This window comes from Oreochromis niloticus, linkage group LG3 (assembly GCF_001858045.2).
Source record: "Oreochromis niloticus isolate F11D_XX linkage group LG3, O_niloticus_UMD_NMBU, whole genome shotgun sequence".
NCBI lineage: Eukaryota > Metazoa > Chordata > Actinopteri > Cichliformes > Cichlidae > Oreochromis > Oreochromis niloticus.
In genome coordinates, this window is record NC_031967.2 from 38,578,335 (window position 1) to 38,604,270 (window position 25,936).

The 25,936-nt window shown below is 38.9% G+C and overlaps 1 protein-coding gene across 3 annotated transcripts; it reads right to left on the bottom strand.

Moving 5' to 3' along the window:
• Positions 1-2,354: 2,354 nt before the first annotated feature.
• On the bottom strand, positions 2,355-25,418 carry cysltr3 (cysteinyl leukotriene receptor 3). Of its 3 annotated transcripts, XM_025901032.1 has the most exons (8): positions 21,976-22,091; positions 19,774-19,875; positions 19,607-19,680; positions 19,325-19,467; positions 12,101-12,284; positions 7,641-7,808; positions 7,130-7,297; positions 2,355-4,009 (listed from the first exon to the last, which is right to left on the bottom strand). In XM_025901032.1, exons 4-8 carry the CDS (start codon positions 19,329-19,331, stop codon positions 3,493-3,495), a joined length of 1,044 nt encoding a protein of 347 aa, XP_025756817.1. In that variant the 5' UTR covers positions 19,332-19,467; positions 19,607-19,680; positions 19,774-19,875; positions 21,976-22,091; the 3' UTR covers positions 2,355-3,492. The 3 variants fall into 3 exon arrangements, with proteins under 3 accessions (XP_025756817.1, XP_025756820.1, XP_019207821.1); XM_025901035.1 differs by lacking the exons at positions 19,774-19,875; positions 21,976-22,091 and adding an exon at positions 25,376-25,418; XM_019352276.2 differs by lacking the exon at positions 19,774-19,875 and having other exon boundaries at positions 21,976-22,055.
• Positions 25,419-25,936: the final 518 nt, after the last annotated feature.

The window sequence follows — 25,936 nt, forward strand, 5'->3', positions numbered from 1 at the left end:
GAGTGACGAAACGTTTCTCCCACAAAACGCTACGTCCAGATGAACAGAATCAACTTTTGGAGAGCCAATCTCCTAGCAACCCTTCCAAACAACCCAAACGTATTCACCGTTGTTCTAATTGTGTTGTCATGAACTTTAACCTCTATCATGCTAATCGAGGTCTGCAGAGTATGAGTTGTAGCTCTTGGGCCTTTGCATGTTCTCTGAGCATTGCACGCTATGACCATGGGATTAAATCCTGGAATGTCCACTCCTGGGAGCACTGATAACTTTTCTGGATGTTTTCCACTTGTAAATAATCTATCTCACTACAAGTTGATGGACCGTGGATTATTTGGAAATGGCCTTATAACTATTCTGAGACTGATGGGCAACAATAGCTGCTTCTCTCGAGATTATATCTTTCCTTTTGGCGTTGTGTTAACACACTGAAAGGTTCATCACCCCAAAACTGCTTTACCCATCTGGAATACAATTATACTGAGTTTCTTTACACTGACTCTAGCCAGATGTTTAACGCAGCCATAACAAACTGCCTACAAAAATGATCAACCTCGAATACACATCTGCTTCTGAATTAATGAGGTCCTCAGCGACCACCCAGAGTGTCAGAGTAGGGCCCTACCTCATCCCAACACTCAGCTTACACATTGGCTCCCCACAGATGCTGAATCCTTACTGTACACTCTTTAGTAATACCAACCTGGTCCTCAACGCCACAAAAAACTACGGAAATACTTCAGGAAAAACAGATGTGACCCTCAGCCTTTATACATGGATAGCAGTTTTGTGGAGAGGGTCTCTGACTTCAGATTTCTGGGCGTGCACCTGGATGATGATCTGTTCTGGAAAACTAAAATCACACCACTAGTCAAGAAGGTAAAACAACACCCTAACTGAGGAGCTGCTTGTTCTTCTATAAATGCTCTTTCGAATGCACAGAAGAGCAACACAGTTGCCACAGTAAAGCCCACAGTCTCCCAAAGGACACATCCCACCCAGCTCTCTTTGCACTTGATACAATTTGGTTGTAGCTTTTGTACTGACAATAAATATTGTGACTCTGATTGTATGCAGGTGGTCTTCTGATCATCATCTTACTGATCATCAGTTAATCAACTGCATTTGATTAGCAGCTCCTTTTTTCTCAATTCCCATATGAGCAAAAAGCATGTACTTGGGTTTTCACATGCTGCTTTGGCTTAATTCATGTTAAATAAACAAGCACATGGTGGAATATGGATGTGTTTTTGTTCATCTGAGGTGATGAACAGACTTTGCATTATGTTCTGATATCTAAAACCTTAAAACTGAAAGCGAGCGCACATTTTATTGTGTGTTATCTTTATTGTTTAACTTCAGGGCCAGTGTATTTCCGTCAAATAAACACATCATCATTCACTGCTGCTCAGTGCACACAGGGTCCCACTGCGACCCCTACAGGGATGAGACAATCATATTTGGCCTTCAATAATAAATAAATATATAATGCAGTAAATCCAAAGAAAAAAGTTCTGTTCTGTGGAAAATAAACAGGAAGATGAGTTTGGGGGAAAGGAGGGAACGGAGATGTTTCCGTTTCATGTGAAATGTCCCTGAAGTTTTTATTTGCAAATAAATAAACATGTAAACAACAACTCTTCACTGGAAACAGCATCATATGTTTCAACAATAATGACACACGGACACAAATATCTCACACTCGGGAACAAAGCGCAGTGTTAGTGCATATCATGTCATCCAAAGTCCTCAAAAAGACGAAGTCAGAGGTGGAAGAATAATCAACAGTGTTTCAGTATAAGCTGTTTCACAGTTTGAAACCTTCCATAGATTTTCATTAAACTTATGAAAAGTGCATTTTTAACCCTCTCTCTCTATATATCTTTCCACTGCTTCACCTGAGCAACCTTCATTATCAAAAAAATATATTTTAAGCAATATATTTTTATATATATATATTTTTATAATATATTTTAAGCAACTCTAGACCCAAGAAATCCCACGAAATAGCCACAAACAAGTCTTGCTATGATAATATCCTGTTTTTAAGCCAAGTTTGTTGTGTTTAACTTAAAATTTCACCTGCTGCAGTAATTAAAAAGATTTTCCAACTTTTGGTTGCCTGTGACGGACTTCATAAACTACAGTTTATCGTCTCGATTTTTTTCCATGAAAAATGTATAAGTTAATTTCGTAATTGATCGAGTTTAAACGGCCTGTATTTGTATAGGGAGCAACTAAGTCACACACTGGTGATGGCAAGCTACATTGTAGCCACAGCCACCCTGGGGCACACTGACAGAGGACTGGTGCCACCGGGCCTTCTGATCACCACCAGTAGGCAATGGGTGAATTGTCTTGCCCAAGGACACAATGACCGAGACTGTCCAAGCCGGGGCTCAAACTGGCAACCTTCCGATTACAAGGTGAACTCCTAACTCTTGAGCCACGATCGCCCCGGGATCTAGTTTACTTGTTGCCAAAATAGTTGTGGGTTCAAGACCCCTAGATGAGATGTTTGTAGAGCTGAACTAAACAGCGACTGAGTTTGAGCTTACAACAAAAATGCACCACGGGAAAGCAAAATGGTCCGCTTAATTTATATCGCAAAGAAAAAATAAATGCAGTCATGCCAGTTATCTTATTCTAATAATGTTCCTATGAAAATTATCAAATCAAAATCTAACTAATTGCCTCTCCCTAAGTCAAAATTGCTCAGAGTTGCTTCTTATGGTCTGCAGTCTCCTGCTGCATATAATTTAATTTAAGAAAAGGACTCAGTAACTTCTCCAAACACTTCACTAATGCCTGAAGAGGGCGCTGTTACTCTGCAAGAAATGGGGCTGCTTTTACTCTGCAACTTGTCCATGTTCTGGTTTTTATACCAAACACACGACAGGAAAATCAAAAGAAAGAAGCTGAATTTTACCTGATCTGACAGGTGATTCTTTACATGCAGTTTTAAATTCAAACTGAATTTGCTTCAAAATAACTGGTGAAATAAGTGCTCAGAGGAATGTGAAGAGTGGCAAGATTTGCTTCTAGAAGTACTTTACAGTTGGGCAAAAGCAACATTTGAACAGAATTATTCTTATCAATCTGATATGAATTTCTCAACAACTCCTGAAACTTCACAACCTCTCAGACTCTTGGGTAACCCTTGAACTCAAAACCCCAGAACTCTTCAGAAGCACCCATTAAAGTCCGTTGAGAAGGGTTTAGGAGTCCATTAAAACTCATGAACCATTCTCAACTCTTCACAGTCCTTCAGGTCCTTCTTGATAGCTTTTTGGTCCGTTTGTCCCTTTAGGGACTCTTAGTCCTAGAGAAAAGTTCAGTCATGTGGTTCCACCAGCTTTTCATCCATATTAGGAAAGAAGAGTCAGAGCTTTAGGGGAATGTCATCTATATTTCCACTGGAGTAGATAAAACAAAGTCTGACTCAAAGCTTTTATGAGGAACCTTGTTAGCAGCCTCACTTTGACAGCCTCCTCAGCTGGTGTTCCTCCGTTTCATGCTCGCCGATTTGATGGATCCTCCTCTGCTGGACAGCAGTGAGGAGTGGGCTTCCCTCAAGTTTTCCCTGAACGTCCTTGTAGAGTAGTAATACAGCAGCGGGTTGACCATGCTGTTCGACGCTGCCAGACACAGGGTCACCACCACCCCTCGCTGCAAGGCCAGCAAGATGTTGCAGTTCCAGCGGTTGCACACGGCGTGCAGGTGCAGCGAGCGGACCAGGTGATAGGGCAGAAAGCAGAGCAGGAAGGTCGCTGTCACCATGCTGACCAAATGCACCGAGCGCCTCCGGTTGCGAGTGCGATTCTTGCTGGCCAGGTTGGTTCCGCTGGGGCTCGAGTCGGTCGTTAGCTGTCGAATGATTTTGCTGTAGCAGATGATGATGGTGAGGAAAGGTATGAGGAAACCGAAAGTCACCGCCACGTAGTTTAACACCAGGATAATCGACCAGGACTTTGGGGTTTCTGGCTCAAAGCAGCGAGTTGCATTGTTCCTGAGAGAGAGCGAGACAAGCAAAGAAATTACATTTTATCCATCAGACCTACATAACTGTTTGATTAAATTAATTAAATAGATTCAGCTGTGTTTCTGTGACATTTTATTAAATTTTTAGAATATTAAATTTGGATTAGCTTGACATATGTTATGGTTTATGGAAGCACCATAACCTATACTTATTTTTGTTTTAACATTGGCATGAGTATTGAACATGTTTTCTTTGAGCATGTTGCAGGATGTCAGACTGTTTCCTAATACAATCAAGGGGACAGGAGGAAAGGCATGAATAAAAACCCCACAGCCCAGCCGGCACCTTTTTGAACTTTATTTATTCAATCACTCTACGGCAGTGCAGTGTTATAAGCATTAGTGCATATCTATATTTTTTTTTTTATATATTTCAGAATTACCAGATAAAGCTAATGTGTTGAAATCCAACTGAACCACCTCACAAATGGTTAGAAAATTATAAACTGGCACAAAGATTTCCAACATAAGCCACCATACGTTGAACCAGAAACATTCAACTGTTAACTTAAAAGTCCTTCACAGGCATGTATCAAACTGCTGGACTATGGTGTGAAACTGCATGCCTTAACATGCATTTCATCTCAGGAATGTAAAGCCTCCCTGCAGGGAAGCTTAACACTGAATAAATAAAGTATTACAACTGTGCTCATTAAAAATAATAAGCATATTGGTGTCGTGATGCTGTTTAATGTTAAACTGCTTAGACACTTATGTTAGCTTTTTAGAGCTGTGACACCATGTGTACAGTGGCTGAAAAAAAAAAAAAAGCCATAGCTCAGGTGTCTATTTGAGGCTGACTCTAAAAGTAGGGGGGCTCCATAGACTCACCTGTTAAAATGGCAACTTTACAGCAGAAATAAACATGTTTGCAGTCTCATATTAAAAAGTGTTTCTGTCTCAGTAGTGGAAACTATGTGTAGAGCAATGGAAGCTTGTCAATAGAAGATGCTAGGGCACCAACCCATAAAAATATTTAGAGGACGTAACATCCATCACACACAATTTATTCATTCCAGACTTACGACATTATAAATAAGTGCAGTTTGCATAAATAACATGTGTAGTTGTTAGTGGTCAAACTTCATTGGATTATGCATTAAGTTCATATATATCCTTCCATGGAAGCCAGCAAAATGGAAGCATGGAGTTGGTTTATGTGTCCTTGACCACTTGCCATAAATGATCTGCCTTGTTTAAGAATTTGATTGGACAATTCAGCATCATTCACACATTCACACCTCGCCACAGCACAGGAACTCTTGTCCTGGAGAAGAACAAGGACTAACTCATTAGCTAGTTCTTGACTGAGGATGGCAACTTCAAGCGCTGAAACAGTAACAGTAAAATTTGATTTTGATTTCATTTTCACTTGTTTAAATAGTGCTATGACAAAAGGTTTCCAATATTGGGGAAATGGCCTGGCTGGCTGACAAGTGATGAGAACCAACAGTTAGTAAATATGCTAATTAAATTATTTAAGTGCTTTTTCTTCATACTTTTCTTCAATTATGTTTGAAAGGCAAATTTACTTTACAGATTAGAAATTTATGACAAACCACAATATTTTAAAGATAAGCAAGATTTTCAGTCAGTTTTGATCCATTGAAACATTAGACATGAACTGGTGAACAAAGGGAGACATTTATCTAAAGAGATGATTGTTTTATTTGGGCATCTTGCATCTTCTTCAGGTGGAAAAAGAACTCACTCCATAACAAATGAAGCCAAAAAAAAAACAACGTTAACACTGCTGATTAGGCCTAAACATGCCAGACTCGGTTCTACCATCACCTCCCAGAGGAAACATTTCCCTGATGCTTTTATCATCTCCCCTCAACATCAGGACAGAGTTGTTAGTTTTCCTGTACACAGGAAGACATACATTTCCTGCTCCTCAGACCAATTTTACAAAGACCACTGTCAGGGAAAGTGGGCCGATTTAGTTCATTTGCAGTTATACACTTATATTTTAGGACTCTACTAAAGCAGTTTTATGTGATTAATGATCCAAAAAGAATCTGTATTTATTTATATTCATATGATAAAAAGAAGATGGAGTGAGACTCTTTTGCTCTGAGACTCTGATGCTATCAGACAGCACAATGCAGGCAATTTAAGACACTTCTGTATTTTCAGCGCTTTTCAGATAGCAAAGCTTAGTCTGTCTATTCCATAGAGTCTATGAAAAGGCTGTGCAGAGGAGAGATAGTAACTAATGACAATGTTGTTTTTTTCAGTTGGAAAATATGTGAGGAAGGTTTGCTGTACTGTTGTTAATGCTAAACATTGCCTCCTTGTTTGTTTAAGTTCTTCCAGTAACCGTGACGATATCAGGTGAAATTTATCATGATAAGTATACACAAACTGATCGCAGGCGTGAAATCACTGTTAATTTAACTGGAAATCCAAACACAAGACACAATGCTGACTAATAAACCACACGGAAACCAGTTTAATGGTTTTAAGGCCTTGGGATGTGCTTAAATCTGCTCTCTTACTCATTTCACATGTGAGAGAGAACTGTAACAAATGAAAACACCTGGGGGGGTTTCATTTGTCAGGGAAAGGTTTTCAGACCTTGTACAACTTGTTCAACAGTGAGTTAATTTTGTCATTGAAAAAACACGAGACAAAGCAGGAAGCACGGATCAGTCAGCAGCTAATTTGATTACGCTCCAACAAGGTTCATCCTGAGTTTGTGCGAAAGCATTACAGCCAAATCAAGGATAAACCACATGGACGCAACTTTTTATATCTCTCCAAAACGTCCAGTGAATCCAATGAACAACAGCATGCAAAAAAGGGAAAACACCTTCAACTGGCTTTATCACAATAAACATTTTTCAGCCCTGAGCCCTTAATCTAAAACCTAAAAATCAAACCATTTCAGCTGTGTGGATCTACATATGTAAAATTAAAAAAAGTCATAATATCAAATCCAGGAATTTGAAATGAACCTTCACTAAATATTTTTTTAAAAATCCAATTAAAAAAAAAGAATATAAAAAACAATTTATAGATATTATCATGAAATAAAGTATTCGTAAAAAAGAAAACAAACAAAACATGTTGCAGGATGTCTCACCTATGTACAACCCCATTGGACAGGAAGGGCACAGAGGATCCGCCCACAAACACCCAGACTCCCAGGCAGATCCATAAGGTTCGAGCAGGCGTAGCTAAAGAGCGGTGACGGAGCGGCTTAGCAACAGCCAACCAGCGCAGCACGCTCAGCAGAGTGAGGAAGAGGATGCTGATGGACGGAAGAGGGTTATTTTAATAAATGTCCGTCGTTTGTTTTAAGTGTGTGTGTGTGTGTTTGTCTACTGGTATATCTGGTGATGCGAGGTCTTACACATGGACATCTTCTGTTTGAGGACGTAACGTCCTGATAATGCAAATGCTTACTTCCAATACTTGCTTTTTGTTTGTTTGTTTGATGTCACTAAATGATTGTTTTTTACTTTTATTATACTTTATTACTTTTATATATACTCATATTCTGAACATAATGATTTCACACATATTTTGGAGGACTACAAATAAACTTAATTATGCTCCCTAAAGGGATGTGATGATCGGTGAATGTGCATTACCTGGTGTACAGGTTGACGTAGAAGCCAAAGACGCACAGTCGGCACACCCAGTCTGGGAAGAACCACTTCCCTTCATTAAAGTAATAAGCCAATCGCAGCGGGAGGGTCAGGGAGAAGCTGCCGTCTGATATGGCGAGGTTCATCATGATCACACAGGAGGCCGACCTCCTGAGGGGACAAGGATAAAGATGGATGATTTAAAGTCTCTTAAAGAAAAAAAAAAGTCATTTTTTGTTTTGTTTTTTGACATTTTCACCTCTCTGACATAAAAATCCAACTGAAATCTTTTAATTTTTGAAGCACTTACAGCTAAAGAGCAACCGAATGTGGATTTTAATAAGAGGTTCAGTTTTAGGCAACTAGGCTTGTGTTACCTCACAGCTTTGTAGGCCAGTAGATTAACAGAGAATATGAGAGGGGCTCTCTAAGGGGAAATGAGCAAATCAGCTGTCCGTCTGATGCATTATTTCCAATCTTGTCCATCCTGCTCTCTTCCAACGAAGATCTGAACATCTTCCGCTTTGCTACCTCCTTTCTGTCTGTCAGTGCCGCTGTCTCCAAACCAACCCTGACAGTAGGTCATTACCATCTCATGAACCTTCCCTTTGACTCTTGCTGCTGTCCTTCTGTCACATGTTACTGATATCTTTGTGTTTATTGTGACTTTGCAAGTTTCACACATTGCATAATGACCTTTATGTGGGCAGGCTTCATCACTCACATGTGTCAGGTGTCAGTCACAGGCACAGCAAGGCTGCATGGAGGTCACTGTTAACTACATAAAACTTTTATTGTGAACGCACCTGCACATAATTACAGAGCATGACGGTTATCCCAAGTTTGGATCTTATCATGAGATCAAGTTTGCATGGTGCATAAACAAGTTGGTAGCCATAATATTGCCCCTAATTTGTATGCAATTTGATAAGCAAATTAACCCCACGAGCACAAAATGAACAAAGAGTAAACAGACGTTTCACGGAGTCGTATGAGGTCGGCCTTCAGTACAGCATGCACGCTGACACATGTCAGGGAAGCCCAATCACAGACTGTTAGATATTAATAACTCTTTCATTTATTAGAGATTAAGATCTTTTCTGTTGAAGTCAAAAGATCATGCTCTGAAGCTCTTCATCATCTTCCCTCTTATCTCAAAGCACAGAGGTGCTCTGAGCGGGGAATCTTTACACCATCTTGAGCTATACACAACTACATTGGCGTAACTTTGTGCTGAACATTTATACAGAGATCTTGACCCCCCGGGCAAGATCTCTGTATGAATAAATAAATCTGGGTAAATTCCCAAATGATTAAACATGCAACTATTTTGCTGGTAATACCTGAAATGAGTAAAGAAAATCAACAGCCTATTTATGCAAGATAATTCATAATCTTATTGGGGGGGGGGGGTTATATTGGTTGGGTCTGATTAGGGTTAGGGGGGTCATTACCCCCCTAACCCCCTGGAAATTACACCCTTGGACAACCACACAGGCAATTCTTGTCTGTTGTGTACCAGAAGAAATACGTATGGATGTGGGAGCAATAAATGTAATGCAAGGAAATGTAACAACACTGCAACTTTGTGTAGGAAAGGCTGGAGTAGAAAGACAGCACACATACACACAAAGACCCAAACACCTAATGTATAACATGAATGTGTTATTTATGTAAGAAATAATTCAAAAGAAAGAAATCAGAGTTTCAAATAATAAATAATTGGATACTTTTCTTTTGATAAACAATGAAAACAGGTCCAACAGACCTGAACGCCACACAAGGATTCAATAAAAGTCTATCAAGGTCCAACATGAGGTAACGCAGTGATGTTACCGATGAAGTATTGCAGCATTGCAACATATGGGCTTCGTTTGTTCATTTCATTCATTATTTTATTTTATGATGAAGTATTTATAGGAACTTACTGGTGTTTCTCTGTTACACTAGCATGCACAGCTCTGCTTTAGGAGTCGGTCATGCAGTGGCGGTGCAAGTTTCCCTGGGTGTTGCCTGGGTTTAATTGTTAACTGTCTACAAAATATATCAAGTGTGGATGAAGGCAACACTTCTTGCTCTCCGCCATCTGCTTTTTTGTTTTAAATCTAAATGATTAATTATTTTCAAATAAAGAAGGTGTCTCCACTTGCTACAGCTTGTGAGCAGGGCTGTAACAATACAATATGAAAATATGTAAATATCTGTCTTGCTTGGACCCTTTGTCGAGAGAGGGTCTGCATGAGAAATTGAGGGATGTGAAAAACAAGAAGGAGCACATGCAGCGAGTTGTTAGAGGAAGAGCAGCAGGTTGGTTACCTTACAGTAAACCTGATGCGAGCTAGAAAAACAAACTCATCATGTTTGCCCATAAAAAAATGGAAAAATGCCAGTTCCAGTATGACGTTGTTATTAAAGCCACCCGTTTGTTTTCTGCACTTGGAATTCTGATGTAATGAAACAGGAACTACAGGTTTAAGCTTACTTTATTACTGGTGTATCTTTGTTTTAAAAGCGAAAGTTGTTGTGTGAAATATTTCAGTACTCTGAAGTAGGAATAAACCTGTCGACAAAAAACGTGTTTTTCTTCAACGCACTGCTGAGCAGTACGAGACAAGAACCACCCGCATACCATCAAGCCGTGAAAGTTCAGCGACATTCTTCCACATCCATAAAAAAAATGAAAGCCCATCAGTTAAACAGCAGCAGGAGTAAACAGAAAGTCCTCCACCAACATCGAGGAAAAATAACTTCATGCTCCTGAAATGAATCAGTAGATAAAAAGGACGTCTTTTTGGTTCACATTCTTGGGGTTTTTAGGCAATGGTTCACTGTATGACACAAAAGTGCTCCTCTGGGATTGGCTGGAACTGCAACCGTCTCCCGATGCCAATATCAGACCTCACTACTACTCTGCTCTGAATAAACACCAAATATTTTAATACTAAACAGTAAAATTCTCATGTTTTAAAATTTTAGCAGTTGATGAAAGTCACTGAAGGCCTCAAAGATAAACGTGCTTGAGTTTTCTGATGTTGCTGGGTGAAGAAAAGTTGAACTCAAGAGCAAAAGTGCAGATAAGAGAAATATTTACTTCTTTTAATGATAAACAGCAACAATAACCTCAGCGGATTACAGCCAATGCTTAGATCTCACAGTTACAGACACATGTTTGTGTGTTTTGAATATGAAGACTCGAGTTGGATGGATGTCAGTGAAGAAGACCCCTTTGAATCTTGTTTACCTCCTTTGAAACAACGCTTTGACGATGGCTGTAAGTCAAAGTGTCGCAGCCTGTGGGGATCTGTTGGGTTATTTTGAGTTTTCTGTGGGAACTTCTAAGTTTATATTTCATGTTTCTTCGAATTCTGTAATTATAGTAAACGTATTATGGTTGCACTTATCATTTCTAGTTTCTGTTTATGGTCCAGACTATTAGTCATTGCTACTTTTCTAACAAGAACTGGTTCTGCTACAGCGTGGTTTTCTTTAGTGTTAAGACTACCAGTTACTGTAACCTCCTTAATGTGTTCTTGGATCTCATTGGAAGTCTTCATCTTTGTAATGATCCTCTTTATGTTGATTTTCTTTTTAAATTTTCTTAGAGGTATTTGTCTTTTGGGGCTTATTACTTTTACTTCTTTTGTTAATGTCTTAGTTTCAACTGTCAACTTGGTATTGTCACTGTCCCTGATTACTCATTCATCCATTTTCTTCCACTTGTCAGACTAAGGGTTGTGGTTGGGCTGGAGCCTATCCCAGCTGTCATAGTGCATCAGACCTGTTACAGCCTGGACAGGTTGTCACCTACTGCAGAGCTAAGACACAGAGACAGACAGCCATTCACATCCATAGCCAGTTTACAATACCCAGTTAAACTAACCCCATGCATGCAATTGGACTGGGGAAGATACCAGATAGAAAACGTGCCATCTCCACACAGAAAAGCCCCACACTAGATTCAAATCCTGGCCTTCTGCTTTGAGACGATGGTCCTGTCCACCTCTCCACCTAGCTGTCCTTTCCCTGTTTACCTTCTGTGTCTATTAGAGCCTCAATTTGCATCTATTTTTTGTTGCGTCCTTGTTGCCCTCCCTAGTATGAGCTCCCCCTACATGTATGCTTTTTTTACTGCCTTCCAGATGGCCCGTATCACCATAGTAGTTTTATATAATGAGAACAAATTACAGTAATCTCAGAGTGCTCAGGAGATAGAGACATGCTTTTGTTTGCTAATTGCTTATTGTAATGGTAAACAATGAGAATAGGGGAAACTTAATGTGTGTTTGTGGGTTTCCATAGTAACAATTATGTAATATATATATGTATATTGATATGTCTATCTATCTATCTATCTATCTATATGAAATACAATAAAACATATATGAATAAAGTAAATGGAATATAAGTCAATGCATAGAGCCAGGAAAAAAGAGGTACATGTTTCTGTGTTTGCATGTCCTGACCTGCGGCTGCTCTGCCTGAAGAACACTGCCAGCGCCCCGATGTTGCAGATAAGCGCCACAGGGAACACGAGCAGATACGTGTATCTGTACGCGCTGTACTTGAAGGCATCATCTTCGTGGAAACATTGCAAGTGGGACTTCGTAGTGTTGTTGTTCGTGGCAACAGTCATGTTCATCAGTCGTGCTGGTGAAACACACAAAATATTTTCACAGGATCTATTTAGCTGATTTCTTGAGTCATGCAAATAATTAAAAATGAGACACATTTTATACGGTGACTGGTCCCATTCAGAGTTTCTACTTGATGGAGCAGAAGATGATTTTTTGTGTCAGAAATGTGAATGTTATGAACACTTTTGATTACAATCATCTGTAATCTCAACAGAATTTAATTTTTAACGCACCATTTAATACAAAATGAATCAGAGGTGTTATACATACCATTACTGGAATACCCATTTTTAGCTAACCAAGCTAGTTTGTTTTAGCTGGTATGTAATATCTTATCGAAATAGGTTCAAATCCAGCTTCACAACACTAATACTGTTGTGGCAAAATGCTAATAATAAGGCTCCAAAAATTCAGAAGCCAGTGGCTTACGTACAGTCACCTTTTATGCAGGATAAATATTTAGTGGCTCTCTAAATGAACAGAAACAATATTTGGTTTGCTTTTAGTCAGCAGCCCTCAGAGCAAAAGCTTTGGTTAATAGAAACAATTAGTTAAATACTGTCCATGTTGGAGTTAGGAACACTTTGTTGATAGGGACATCATGCATTTCTTTCACCTTTAAGTTTCAGGTCACAGAAGAGGGACTTTTTAGTCTAATGTTTGCTTCTATTAAAATTCAGCTAAAAGGAAAATACTGCTTTATTTCCTCCTCGTGCAGCTGTTATCGCAGAGCTAAAGCACATGGGTGAATTTTAGGTCAGACTGCAGATGCCAATCAACTGAAGATAATTTTGTGATAAGAGCTGAGATGTCTGAATGAGCCTAAACAAAAAAGGCACAACCAGGAAACTGTTCACTCTTGTGCATCTAAGGCATACAAAACCAAAACAGCCAGCCTGTTTTAAATAAAGCTGCTTTTATTAATAGGTCCAGCAGGTGAGAAAAGCGCTGTTTGTTCCTGCACTCTATATTTGAATTCAGGCTGTCCAGCTGGATGCTTATCTCATGAAATGTAAATTGTTGAATGCAAAATGGACTTAAATAGCTTATGAAATCCACTGTTTGTGAGGAGGCGGCATAAACGATTATATTTTATCCTTTTAAATTTATCTCAAAGTTTGGCAGAGATCTGCTTATAATGGGGTGAATGTGTGACTTTGTAGCCTTATAGAGCTGAAACATGTTCTGGAGTTTATAATAAAACCTCTCTCATGAAAAGTAAAAAAGCTGAAGGTTTTCCAGAGCGTTTCCCTACAGGGTCTGCAGATAACAGCTACCCACGGCAGTATTGGCTGTCAACCCCCCCAAAACTCCCCAAACCCCCAAAAAGTCAGCATTAGGAGGCTGCAGCGGTGGGTGGCACCACAATATAACCTTTGCATTTTGCACTGCATTTACACCAGCCTTTTAAGGTGTGTCCACAAAAACAGAAGCAAGCAGCACTTTAACTACCAGACTGTGCTCAATGACTACATTCAAGAAAATACCAATGGAAAAGAAGAATGTTGCAGACTAACATATGTTGAGGCGGAGAATAGCTGACTTACACATGCAGGGTTGACTGTGCAAGACAGCCTAAAAAATAACCCGTTAATCTCTTTTTAGGTTTGGACAAAACAGAATAGCTCTAGTTGGCTAAGACAGACCTGTGTCTTGGTGGATCAAACTTTAATATGCTTTTAGAGTAATATATATAAAAAGATGAACAACAACAGTTTGAGTTATGCTTTTTAAAAAAAATGAAAGTAGCAGATAGGGTTAGGGTTGTGTTAACATCTTTTTTTAACGACCTTGAGGAATTGCCAGTAAAAAATGTCTTTCTTCAATTATTATTTATTAAAGCAAGCACTGAATGATTATTATCATGCACATGGATCTATTTTGTTCAGAAAACCACAGGCTGTAAAACAGTTAGCTGCAGTCAGTCTTTCCAAGAGAGGGTAACCCCCCTGTCAGTTCACACAGATATATATGAGAATGTGCATCCATCTAATCAGTTAAAACTGCTTGTTTTGCAGGTACTGAGCTAAGAGGTGGCCATGACCGTTATCAGGCGCCAGTTATCGTGTCTCCAGCTGCCCCCACAAATTCTTTTATACTGATATGTCTGCAGCTTTCTAAGTAATTATTCTATCAGTAAAAAACTAAAGATTTTATTAATCCCAAATAAAAATCAAACCCAGCAGTTTCCCTTTAGCCACATGCTAAACACACAGTTTCAGAAAGGTTGAGATGCTATACCTCAAAACTGATGCAGAGATCTCATATAAAGAGATTTCACTGATAGTTTCGGTGCTGAGAGGTTATGGTGAATGAAAATGAGTGGTTTTGTGTTTTGGGGCTGAAAAAGGATGAGAGTCGATAGAAAGTCTTTAAAAAGATTAATATTTCCAATCAAGTGTTTTGATGTTAAAAACGAGAATGAATGAGAAGAAATTAAGACCAATGTAGAGACCTCAGGCGAAACGTTTGTAGATTTAAAAGCTCTGAAAGAGCTGACACATTTATAATAAAGATTAAAAGCCAGCAATCCTTTCCAAAGCATGCGCATAGCATTGGTTTGAATAAAAAATCCCTCAGCTAAAGTAAGCGTTGGTGTTTCCCACTCACTCTGTTCTCTGTGTCTGTGAAATATCTATAATTTACATACAGTTTAGTTTTCATTACTTCAGCATCATTTAGCACCTTAACAATGAAACAGTTTGTCCTCTGACTCTTTTCCTCTTCTCAGCATCAAACTCTGAACATTGTTAACTTTTGATCTTCCCATATATATTTATTCCACTGAATACAAATACTGGAGCACCGCTCGGCCTGGCTGCTGCGACCTTTGACTCTTTGGAAAATAGTTTACTGCATTTGGCCCACAGTGACTGGCTACAGATAGAAGGTCCCACAGCTGCTTTCATTTGCACTCTGCTAAAAAACAAAAACAACAACAACAAAAAACAACAGTAAAATTATCTCTGCTACTAAAGCTCTGCAACTGCTCCCACTCGTGACATACAGACAGATGATTTTGTTGTGTGGTCATTCTGTATCTGATGATAATCTCAACTGAGGAAACATTAGGGCTAAAGGCGTAGCTCCTTCTGTGTATGATAAGGATCGCTCTGGTCATTATGACACAGCAGCACATGCACCAAATATACACAATAAGCCACACTATGATCAAACTATCTGAGAAAAATAAGAGTAGTTGTCAAACAGCTAACAGATCATCTGCAGAGGAATGGCTTATATGAAGAGTTTCAGTCAGGTTTCAGAGCTCATCACAGCACAGAAACAGCTTTAGTGAAGGTTACAAATGATCTTCTTATGGCCTCTGACAGTGGACTCATCTCTGTGCTTGTCCTGCTAGACCTCAGTGCTGCGTTCGATACTGTTGACCATAATATCCTATTAGAGCGATTAGAACATGCTGTAGGTATTACAGGTACTGTACTGCAGTGGTTTGTATCATATCTATCTAATAGACTCCAATTTGTTCAAGTAAATGGAGAGTCCTCTTCACACACTAAGGTCAACTATGGTGTTCCACAGGGTTCAGTGCTAGGACCAATTCTGTTTACATTATACATGCTTCCCCTAGGCAGCATCATTAGAAGACATAGCATAAATTTTCACTACTATGCAGATGACACGCAGCTCTATCTATCCATGAAGCCAGATAACACACACCAATTAGTTAAACTGCAGGAATGTCTTAAAGACATAAAGACCTAACTTTCTGTTAGCATAAATCTTTGCACAGATTATGTATATATGTTGATTATTGAATTCCTTGATTAAAGTGTGAACTAAAGCATATTTTAAATATTAATGTACTAATAATGTAATATTATATGCTAAAAAAAATTTAGCTGAGGAAAAAATCTACTTTTTCTGTGTTCTAACTTCAGTAACAAAGTAAAATTTTATCTCATCTTAATATTTGCACCTCTGATGAAATTTCACAAGTGTTAGCTTTATTTTTTATAATGCAGGAACTCCAGCAACACTTAAGGGAAGATGAACAACTACAAATACAAGTTAATTTTAAGCAATTTTCTGCAGTGTTTTACTATGACCCTGATGAACGCCACAAGCCGAAATGCGTTGGTCAATTATTAAAGTTGTTCATCTTCCCTTCAGTGTTGCTGGAGTTCCAGCATTGTGAATTCTTTCATCCTCCCCATCCAACTTGGAAGTAGGTGAAGTTGTGCCAGAAGTTTCTGCTGAGCTTTATTTTTATGCCAAGACTGTTTGGCATGAAAATATTGTTATTGCAGAGAAATACTCTATTCATTTTGTGCATGTCATTTTCAAGCAGGAAGCTCCGCAAGCCATTTGGGGCTTAACTGGTTTTAAACAGATATGGATGACTGCTTTCTTGTGTCTCTAAAATTAGAAACATCCTGTCTCAGATGCCTTGATGCATGCTCAATCATACAGGTAAAGAGATTTTGTTCATCTGGATGTAGGTTTTTCAGTGGGAGAAATGCTTTGCCTCATCCAAGTTATTTCTCCAGTCTCAGCTGACTGCACGTCTCTCCAACCTTATAAACAGTACATTTTTATATAATTTATATATAATGACACTAGCACCACTGACACACTTTTTGGGAATATATCTCAGAGTGACGCTAAAAACTAGTTCATGCATTCATTACTTCATTACTTCCAGGCTGGACGACTGTAACTCATTATTATCAGGATGTTCTAAAAACTCACTGAAAAGCCTTCAGTTAATCCAAAATGCTGCAGCAAGAGTCCTGACAGGGACTAGAAAGAGAGAGCATATTTATCCTGTATTGGCTTCTCTTCATTGGCTTCCTGTTAAATCCAGAATTGAATTCAAAATCCTGCTCCTCACATACAAGGTCTTAAATAATCAGGCCCCATCTTATCTTAATGACCTTGTAGTACCATATCACCCTATTAGAGCACTTCACTCACCCACTGTGGGACTTTGTATGATACAATCAGTGTTTCTTTTTCACTCACTGTATATTTATACCTGTCTACATTTAATTATTACTTATTATTAATCTCCAGCTCTTTTCCACAGCATGTCTTTTATCCTGTCTTCCTCCCCTCTCCCCCAAATGGTCGCAGCCGATGGCCGTTCCTCCTGAGCCTGGTTCTACTGGAGGCTTCTTCCTCCAAAGGCGTTTTTCCTTCCCACTGTCAACACAGTGCTTGCTAATAGGGGCTCATAACTGTTGTTGTGATTTGGTGCAGTGGCACCCATTTATTGTTTCTGGACTCTTTAGCATTTTGACCTCGCTCCTCTGGTGATAATCTCCTTAACAAGTTAATGGTGTTAAAACTACAATGTCCAGAAAATGGACTACGAAATGTTCATCATACTTCACCCCAGCTGTTTTAATTGGGTTATATAAATGAGCAAAACCTATGAAAAAGATCAGTTCATTATAAAGGCTGGAGTTTTAGAAACAAAGAAACAAATAACCTATGAAATAATTCATTTTTTGTTGCTCTTTGTTTGAGGTTTTTTGACTGATGAAAAATTCTTACCATCCATCACTTATCCCAGCTTACCTGAAGTAAACATGAATCAACTTTAATTCTTTTTTTCATTCATTCACTCATTTTTCATTTCATCTACATTCTTCATGATTTTCAGGTGTTGTCAAAAATTCTAGACTGATCTGCAGGTTACAATGTCAAACATAAACTTATTATTAATATACACACAATCATTTAAAAAAAATGGTGCATAGCTATGAATCATAGGATGCAGTTGCCTCCTGTTCCGTCAAAAAGGATGAAGCAGTTTCCTCTGCTGAAGGACGACATAAGCACAGAAGCACCTTTCTGTGGTATTGGGACAATTCAAACAGGTCTCATTATGGCTGCCACCCAACTAATAACAGGCCACTTGTCTTAGCTGGGAAACTTCCCAAGCAACACTGAATATTCGACCGCACCCACAGGTTCCCATACACCCAGACTTGTTTTCACAACCAGGTTGGAGAGCAGTGGAGTAAATATTTTCATTACAACCTGTTTAATAATGAAGACGTTTTTAGGCAAACATGTTTTATTGCGTCTTGTTTAGTTATATTTTTATAGTGTGTTTTTATCCTTTTTAGCAAACCTTATTTAATAATTAAAAAGGCAGTGATTTGTGATTAAAAGCAGGGCTCTGTGATCCCACCATGTTATGATTTTATTGTCTCCTGGCTGCTTTCAACCTGTTGAGTTTCTCACTGTCGTCACTTTGAGTTTGCAGTCACCTAAAACCTCGATGTAGTATTTCATGTGGTCATTTTGTGCCTCCTTCAGGTTATTTAGCATCTCCCTGAAGTCATTTGGCTCTTCTACTTGCTTTGTTATCATTTACATCATTCTGTGTGTAGGTGCTGAGTTAATTTTTTAGATTATAAAGGGCTTTTTTAAACCTTGCCCACCTTTACGACCCCTCTAATGGATCCAGGATGCAACTTTTTCAATGTTATGAAAGAGCCCATCTGGAAGCACTCTAGGTTTGATGTTGCTTTATTTCCTGTTTATTCTCTGTTGCATCAAGTTTCACATAGCTGCACCTGAGGATTTCAGATCAGGTTCACCTACTTCAGCATCACTGACTCATTGTTCAAAAGCTTAAGCTCTGTTTAACCGTAATGACAGGGAGAAAGGAGGTTTTCAAATCACAGAGACTTACTACATTTCAAAGGTTTCTTCTTATAGAAAAGCTTTTTTCACAGTTATTTTCCTTCTTCTTCTTTTTTTTTACATCTTAAAGCTCCAGTTTACATTTTTCTGTCATTTCTTTAATGTCTTAAAAACATAAAATACAAACTTAGGCCACAGAGATGACACAGCTTTCCACCTGATCCAGTTTAAATTAAAGGCAGACGTTTAAAGACAGCAGCTGATGTGTCAGTAAACAGAACAGAGAGCTGTCAGTTTCTAACGCTACCGAAGTCCATGTAAGGCTGTGCAGGAGAGCACAATCTGAGCCTGTTAGGTAAAGAGTTTTTTTTAACCCTTCGCTGCTTCCAGCTTTTTATTTTCTCCATTAATTAACTGAACATTTTCACTCACCACTCATCTCGTCACAGGCTCGTCGCTCCGCCGCTCATCCGTTTACCCGTCTGTCCTGTAGTGTGTGTTCACAGCTGCACTGTACCGCTCTCCAAGTCACTGAGTTTGTGGGTGTGTCATGTGCGGTTTTAGTTGGAAGTAGGCTTTACACACACACACACACACACACACACACACACACACACGCTTTTACAGTCTGGGCAAAGAGCCAACACACAGTCAACGGGTCCTCTTATTTTTTTGACTTCTTACGAATCTGCAGACAAATATAGACTCACTTACATTTAAAGCTGCTTCCTCTTTACAGCTCCCCACCTGAGTAGGTCTGCATACCAGTTTTAAACTGAAATCCAATTCTAAAAGTGGAAATGCATTTTAGTTAGGGGAAAGCACCAAACTGTTTACATGACCGAGTGAAGGATTAACCAGAAATCCACTCTGAAAATTACCTGTAACTGAAGGCATCTTAGAGAAAAACGTCACACAACTCAGTCATCCTCACCTCCACATCCACAGTGTGATATTTCGCCCGAAAACAAAAAACCCAACTCCTGAATGAATACCAAATATATGTAAATTGGTAGAAAAAAATTATTTCCTCTAATTTGGTTAAAAAAAATACAGAATTTTCTGTATTTCATGAGTTACACTTTACAAAATGAAACGTCCCTTTGATTGTAATAATGTATCTTCCTCTTTCTTCTGTATTTTGAGTCCAACTAATTTGCCAAACAACAAAATTATAGATGTGTTTGACTAACAGTAGCGATGTCATTCAAAGACGATTCATATGAGGCCCGTGGACTCTCTCTCTTCTTCTTGACCGTGAGAAATGACTACCACATGCGAGGAAAGCAGCAAGTGTGTAAATTACCCACTGCCGATTGGCATGCTGCATAACATGTAAATCAAAACATATAAAAACATTTTTGTCATGGTCCTCTGACCCAGTAATTTGAATTTTGTTTTGACTTTTTGATTAAAGTGATGATTTATGTTCAGTCTCTATTATTTAGTATAAAGTATAATACTTTTTCTTTGTGCTTCTGAGTTTATCTTTGCTTCTATCCCTTGGTTCCTCATGATGTTAATGTCTTTCTTCATTCCCTGTCCTGTCTTAGATTAGGGTTATGTTTGTATTCCCTTGTATTCTAAAAAAAAGTTGGGATGAGTGCTTACAAAGTGATGGAAAAGTAAGTGAGAAAAAGAAAACGGACAGGAGAACATTTTGTCTAATTACAGAGATGCCTCAAAGTCTCGAACCTCCCCTCATGTTTTAAATATTACATTGGGAAAATAGAAAAAAACAGTGCATTGACTCATTGAAATGTGGAAGTACAGCTTGTAAGGCAAAACGAGAGTTTGTACAGTTATAAGAAGCTACGATGTCAGTATTTTATTCTTCAACATACCCTGGAATCTCTTTGGAAGCTTTCTTGCAAATTTCCTTCTTGCCTTTATTCTGAGCAATAGCGTTGTTTGTTTGTTTTTTACATTGGCTGCTTTTTGATTCATTTCCTGTCCAGTCCTTAAATCCTAGAATCCAGTCAAAGCATAAAAACAGCTCCGAACACAAGCGATGAACCAGTGCTGAGGAGTGTCTGAAAGTCATGTTATAAGGAAGTAGGCAAAAATCCAGCAAACAGCTGACACAGGACCTGACTGTATACTGAAGCCTCATCAGAAATGGTCTCAGTAGAAAAATGTCTGTCAAGAAGTTGTCAAGGAAAAGGCTGAGGCATGCCAAACTACACAAGTAAAACATGGTAGAGGCCCGTCATGGTTTGCATGGTTGCATTTTAGCCAGAGGGGTTGGAGGCCATGTTAAAATGGATAGAATTATAAATGAATAAACATGAGGTCGTTGTTTGAGCCACCATGTAATACCATCTGCAAAGAAACAGCTTTATTTTTCAGCATGACCATGAACCTAAACATACAATGCAATAAAATACCTGGACACTAATAGTCATGGACTGGCCTTATTGAAGCAGTGTGGGATCATCTTCACAGAGAACAGAACAAGAAGCAAAAACAAACTAAACTATCAAAACAACTATTCCTAAAGACGATTTAAAGAAATTACAAGAGATCTGATTAAGAGAGTTCAGGCTGTGCTGTAAAACAAAGGTGGGCACACCAAATATGGACTCGTAACCTGACTCTGGTTTTGCCTTTTATGCTGTATTTTCATTAATGTTTAGACACGTTTCTGTCACTGCTTTTATTTCTCATTTTCCACAAAATATAAAGACATGAGGAGTGGCTCAGGACTCACACTATTCATAACTTTTCCAAACTATCATCAAGCACTTGAATGTTTGGCTGTAATCTTATCTTTTTACCTTCCTGTTGTTGGTCCCATTGATGAGCACTGGGAGTTAACGGACACCGGTAGCACTCCTTTTATTCTCCTTTTATTTCAATTAACATACTTTTGATTCTTGATTGCAAACCTCAAACCTCTCCGGTCTCACAAAAACTTTATCAAAGAGGAAAAGCTCTCATACAGATTTTTTTTTTCCTGCGATAAGCATGTTTGTTCTGGTGTTTTCATCAGGGGCCAAACAGGAAGCTGCAGCGACGCTCTCTACATGTTCAGATAAGTCAGACAGTCTGACCTCTGTGGCAAATTACGAAACCTGACCTACATTTAAAACAAGGCAGTTCTCAGACTGACAGTCGACCAAAGGAAGCAGATCCACAATCAAACCATGGTCCTCGCCCCTTCTCTGCATGGATCACAGCTACAGGTTGTTTTACGATCTGTGACAAAATTATAAAAAATTATATTCAATCTGGGAATTAACATACTATAACTTAAGTGTGGCCTGCAAAATGACTCAGAGCAATAAAATGTGTCCATCCTTCCAGCCTGGTCAGGAAGATAAACATCCCAAAACAATGAACAGTCCCGGAGCTGAAGGACAAAAGCAATACACAGAATTATAAATGTGTCAAATGTTAAAAAATAGTCACAATTTACATGCTTACTTAAGACCCTTCCTTAATAGAAACCACACCTAAACTAAGGCTACGTCCACACTAGCCCGGAGAGATCTGAAAACAGTGTTTTCGTCTGAAAATGCTCAGCGTCCACACTATTGTTTTCATTCAATTCAAGTTGTGCATCCACACAGAAATGGCCAAAAATGCTTACGCTCCAGTACTGCGCAAGTGTGAAATGCAAGAGGATTCGGCCTACCTCAGCTGCCTCGGCTCTTTGAAACGTCGCGGCAAAATGTTGAGGAAAAGCAGTTTTTTAAATGGACTAACAATGAGGCGGAGTTGTTGCTGCGAGTAACACAAAAGTACCAAGTGGCAAAAGCGAGTGAGAATTAGAGAATTAGAAGGAAAGCTATCTGAAGCATGTACAAACTGATAGGGCTGTCAAAATTGAGAGCAAACAAAACAACTGCTCTATGATGCCCTCCGCTATCTTAGTTTAATAGGTCACTTGACTGCATCACATGACTAAAATGTGTCATCGTTTTCAACAAGTCTCCATTTCAGCTGTCCACACTGCGACGTGAAAGCACCGTTTTCAAATGTATGCGTTTTCAAGAGCCAAAACAGAGAGAAAACGGTGTTTTCAAACGAAAATGCATTAGTGTGGCTATAGCCTAAGTCCTTGTTCTTATTTCTCTGCCTCACACACCTGATTTCATCTGAGCTCATCCTTTCACAGATCAAACAGGATCAGTTGGAGGTCAGAGGTCAACCACAGCAGTCTGTCATGCTTCACTGTTGGTCCTAAACCCACTTGGGGAGGTTTAATGTGACGTTTTTCTGTCTCTGTAGGGCTCTGAACTGTGAGGAGAGTTCAGCATATCCACAGGATCTTTCTGTTATCTGGATTCACACTAACATCATCAGTCAGGAGAAAAACAATCGCACGAACCTGATTAGCAACTCGCTAAGTTAATCCTGGATTTTCCCTGGTGATGGCAACATCTGACCAACCACAGCCATGGATAGGTGTACAGACAGCAGAGCGGCTGATGTTACAAAGGAAGATAAAACTACAATATCAGAAAAATATGAAGAGGCAATGAAGACTGAAAGTAAAACCCCTGCTGTAGACAGATCAGCTGTGAGTGCTTTAAATGTTTTGGCCAGTAAGACGGGAGAAGAGCTGCTATATCAATAAAGTTTAACCTGTTTGAAGCCTGGAATGAAAGCTGTGTAAGTTAACGGGCTCATCAATATCACATCTTAGATTAGATTAGATTAGTTGAAACTTTATTAATCCCTCTGGTGGGTTCCTCCAGGAAATTCAGTTTCCAGTAGCACAGCACCGACAGAAGTTGCATGTTACAGATACAATAAAGAAAAATATTGCAAATATTGCACAGTGAAAAAAGCACTACAGCTCAGTTGTTCCTGCCCTCCTTTGTCCTCCTGTTTCCCCTCCCTCTCTCCTCCAGCGAGGAGTTAAACAGTTTGATGGCGTGTGGGACGAAGGAGTTTTTATGTCTGTTGGTTTTTGACTTTGGGAGAAGAAACCTGTCGCTGAATAAGCTCCTCTGATTGTTTACGACTGTGTGCAGAGGATGCCCAGCATTGTCCATCCACATTAAAACACGGTAAAATCTGATGTATTATAATTGTGTAACTCATGAAATTAATGTTTACATTTTCAATTAAACGTTTACCTAATTTAATTCAAACATTACCTTAGTCTATCTGCAAATTTAATATAAAATGCCCGAGTACAAATAGGTGTCCTCATTTTTTCTTCATCTTTGTATTATTGTAGAGTCTTTACCTTATAAAGTGCCTCATGGTGACTGTTGCTGTGATTTGGTTCTCCATTAATTAAACTGACTCAGATTGAGCTACTTTATATATTAATGCTTAGAGAAGGCAAACTGTTGATGGGATGGTCCAATGAAAACTCTGTATAGATATAAACATCTGTCTGTGTTTATAGACAATAGTCATCAGTTACATTCAGCAAAGTGCTCACAGTCTCCTCAGGATGAGACACAACCTCACATTATTAGAGACTGACCTCATGAAATGCATTCATTAAAATATTTCACAATAAAAACCCTATTAAGAAGCAAAGACTTTCTAGTCAAACCTTTTAATTTGAAATCCATAGAAGAAGTTTGCAGTTATATGCTTCACTGTGTAACGACACAACTGTGTCTTTATCTGCATCATCAGTGTTACTTTACATATCCTTGGACCTTTTTAGCTGCTTCATAAAAAAGGAAATAAAAATAAAGTGAAATAAAATTAAAGACGAGCATCCCGTCCTCTGAACTTTACTTTAGATTCAAAATGACTGAACTGTGACGCTGAAACCAGCATGAGCAACCTTTAAGGTGGAATATTGAGTTAACATTAACTTTGCTGGTGTCGTGTTGATCAGCAGAGCACAGACTAAGCAGAAAGTAGTTTTTACTCCTGACTGTGATTATTAAATATCATCACTGTAGTCTGCTTCACTTTACATTAGAAGTATTACATTCCGATCAGGAAGTCCACTGAACCTCACAGTCACAGACTCCACAGACTGTATCACAATTGTTCTGAAAATATATTTAAATGAAAGTAGTGTTTAACCCCAGTAGATTAAAAGAGACATTTTATTAGGAACAGCACGTGCTTAGTATGTTATGATCTGCTTGTACATGTTAGTACTTAAAGTCCAACATCTCCCTCTAGTGGCCATGGATGGTGTTAATGTAAAATGTGAATCATAGTGTTTCTTTTTTCTGACTTTTCTTTTTGAACCAATGATGTCTGAGGCCTGCAACAGACATACGATGTAATGAGATTACTTGAAAACAGTAGTTACTTTTAATGATTATAGAAAAAACACACACTTTGTCCAAAAACCTCTCATGTTTAACTGTTTTCCACTTTTTCTTTGGTCATTTTAGCCTTTTTGGCCAGGGTGAAGGGAGTATCTGCCATCAAACAAGAAGACAGCCGCATGTAACTACGACGGTGTTTGCTAGTTCACCTTACATGCATTAATTTAATAACGTGTTAGCCTACTCAACGTAAATTACACACGAACAACATTAAGCTACTCACGCAGAGAAGAACGGCTGCTGCTGCCATCATCATCCTCATCATTTCTGCTACATTGGCAGGGCTAGGGGCCAGGACTCTCCTCTTAGGGTTCTTGGGGGATGTTGCTAACCCGCAGTAGTTGTGCTCGGTGTGAGGTCTTGCAGCAAGCTATCAAATACGGTGCATTTCTCGGTGTCAGGTTTGTATTGTTGATTGTCATTTATGCTTAGAAATATCTACTCATATATGCTTAGAGTTTTATAATCAATGTCATGTTGGTAGAGGTTTGATCCTCAGGAGTCTGCAAAGACTTTGTGTGCATTCCAGAGTGTTCTGGCATTCACACCCACATCCTGGGAGCATGGGAGAGGTGGTACCTTCTCTTATTGTTTTGTGGTAGGATAAAAGTATCTATATCTGTTTTAGGCTAAGTGCCTTTTGTTTAGATGAACTGCTGGACTTCCAGACCAGCAGGTTTAGGGAAGTTGTTTATGGGTTTATTCTGCTATCCTTGGAAAGGTAAAATGATTGGCTAGAATCTGAAGTGTATGACATCTCAGGAAAAAGAAGCACTAAAATAAA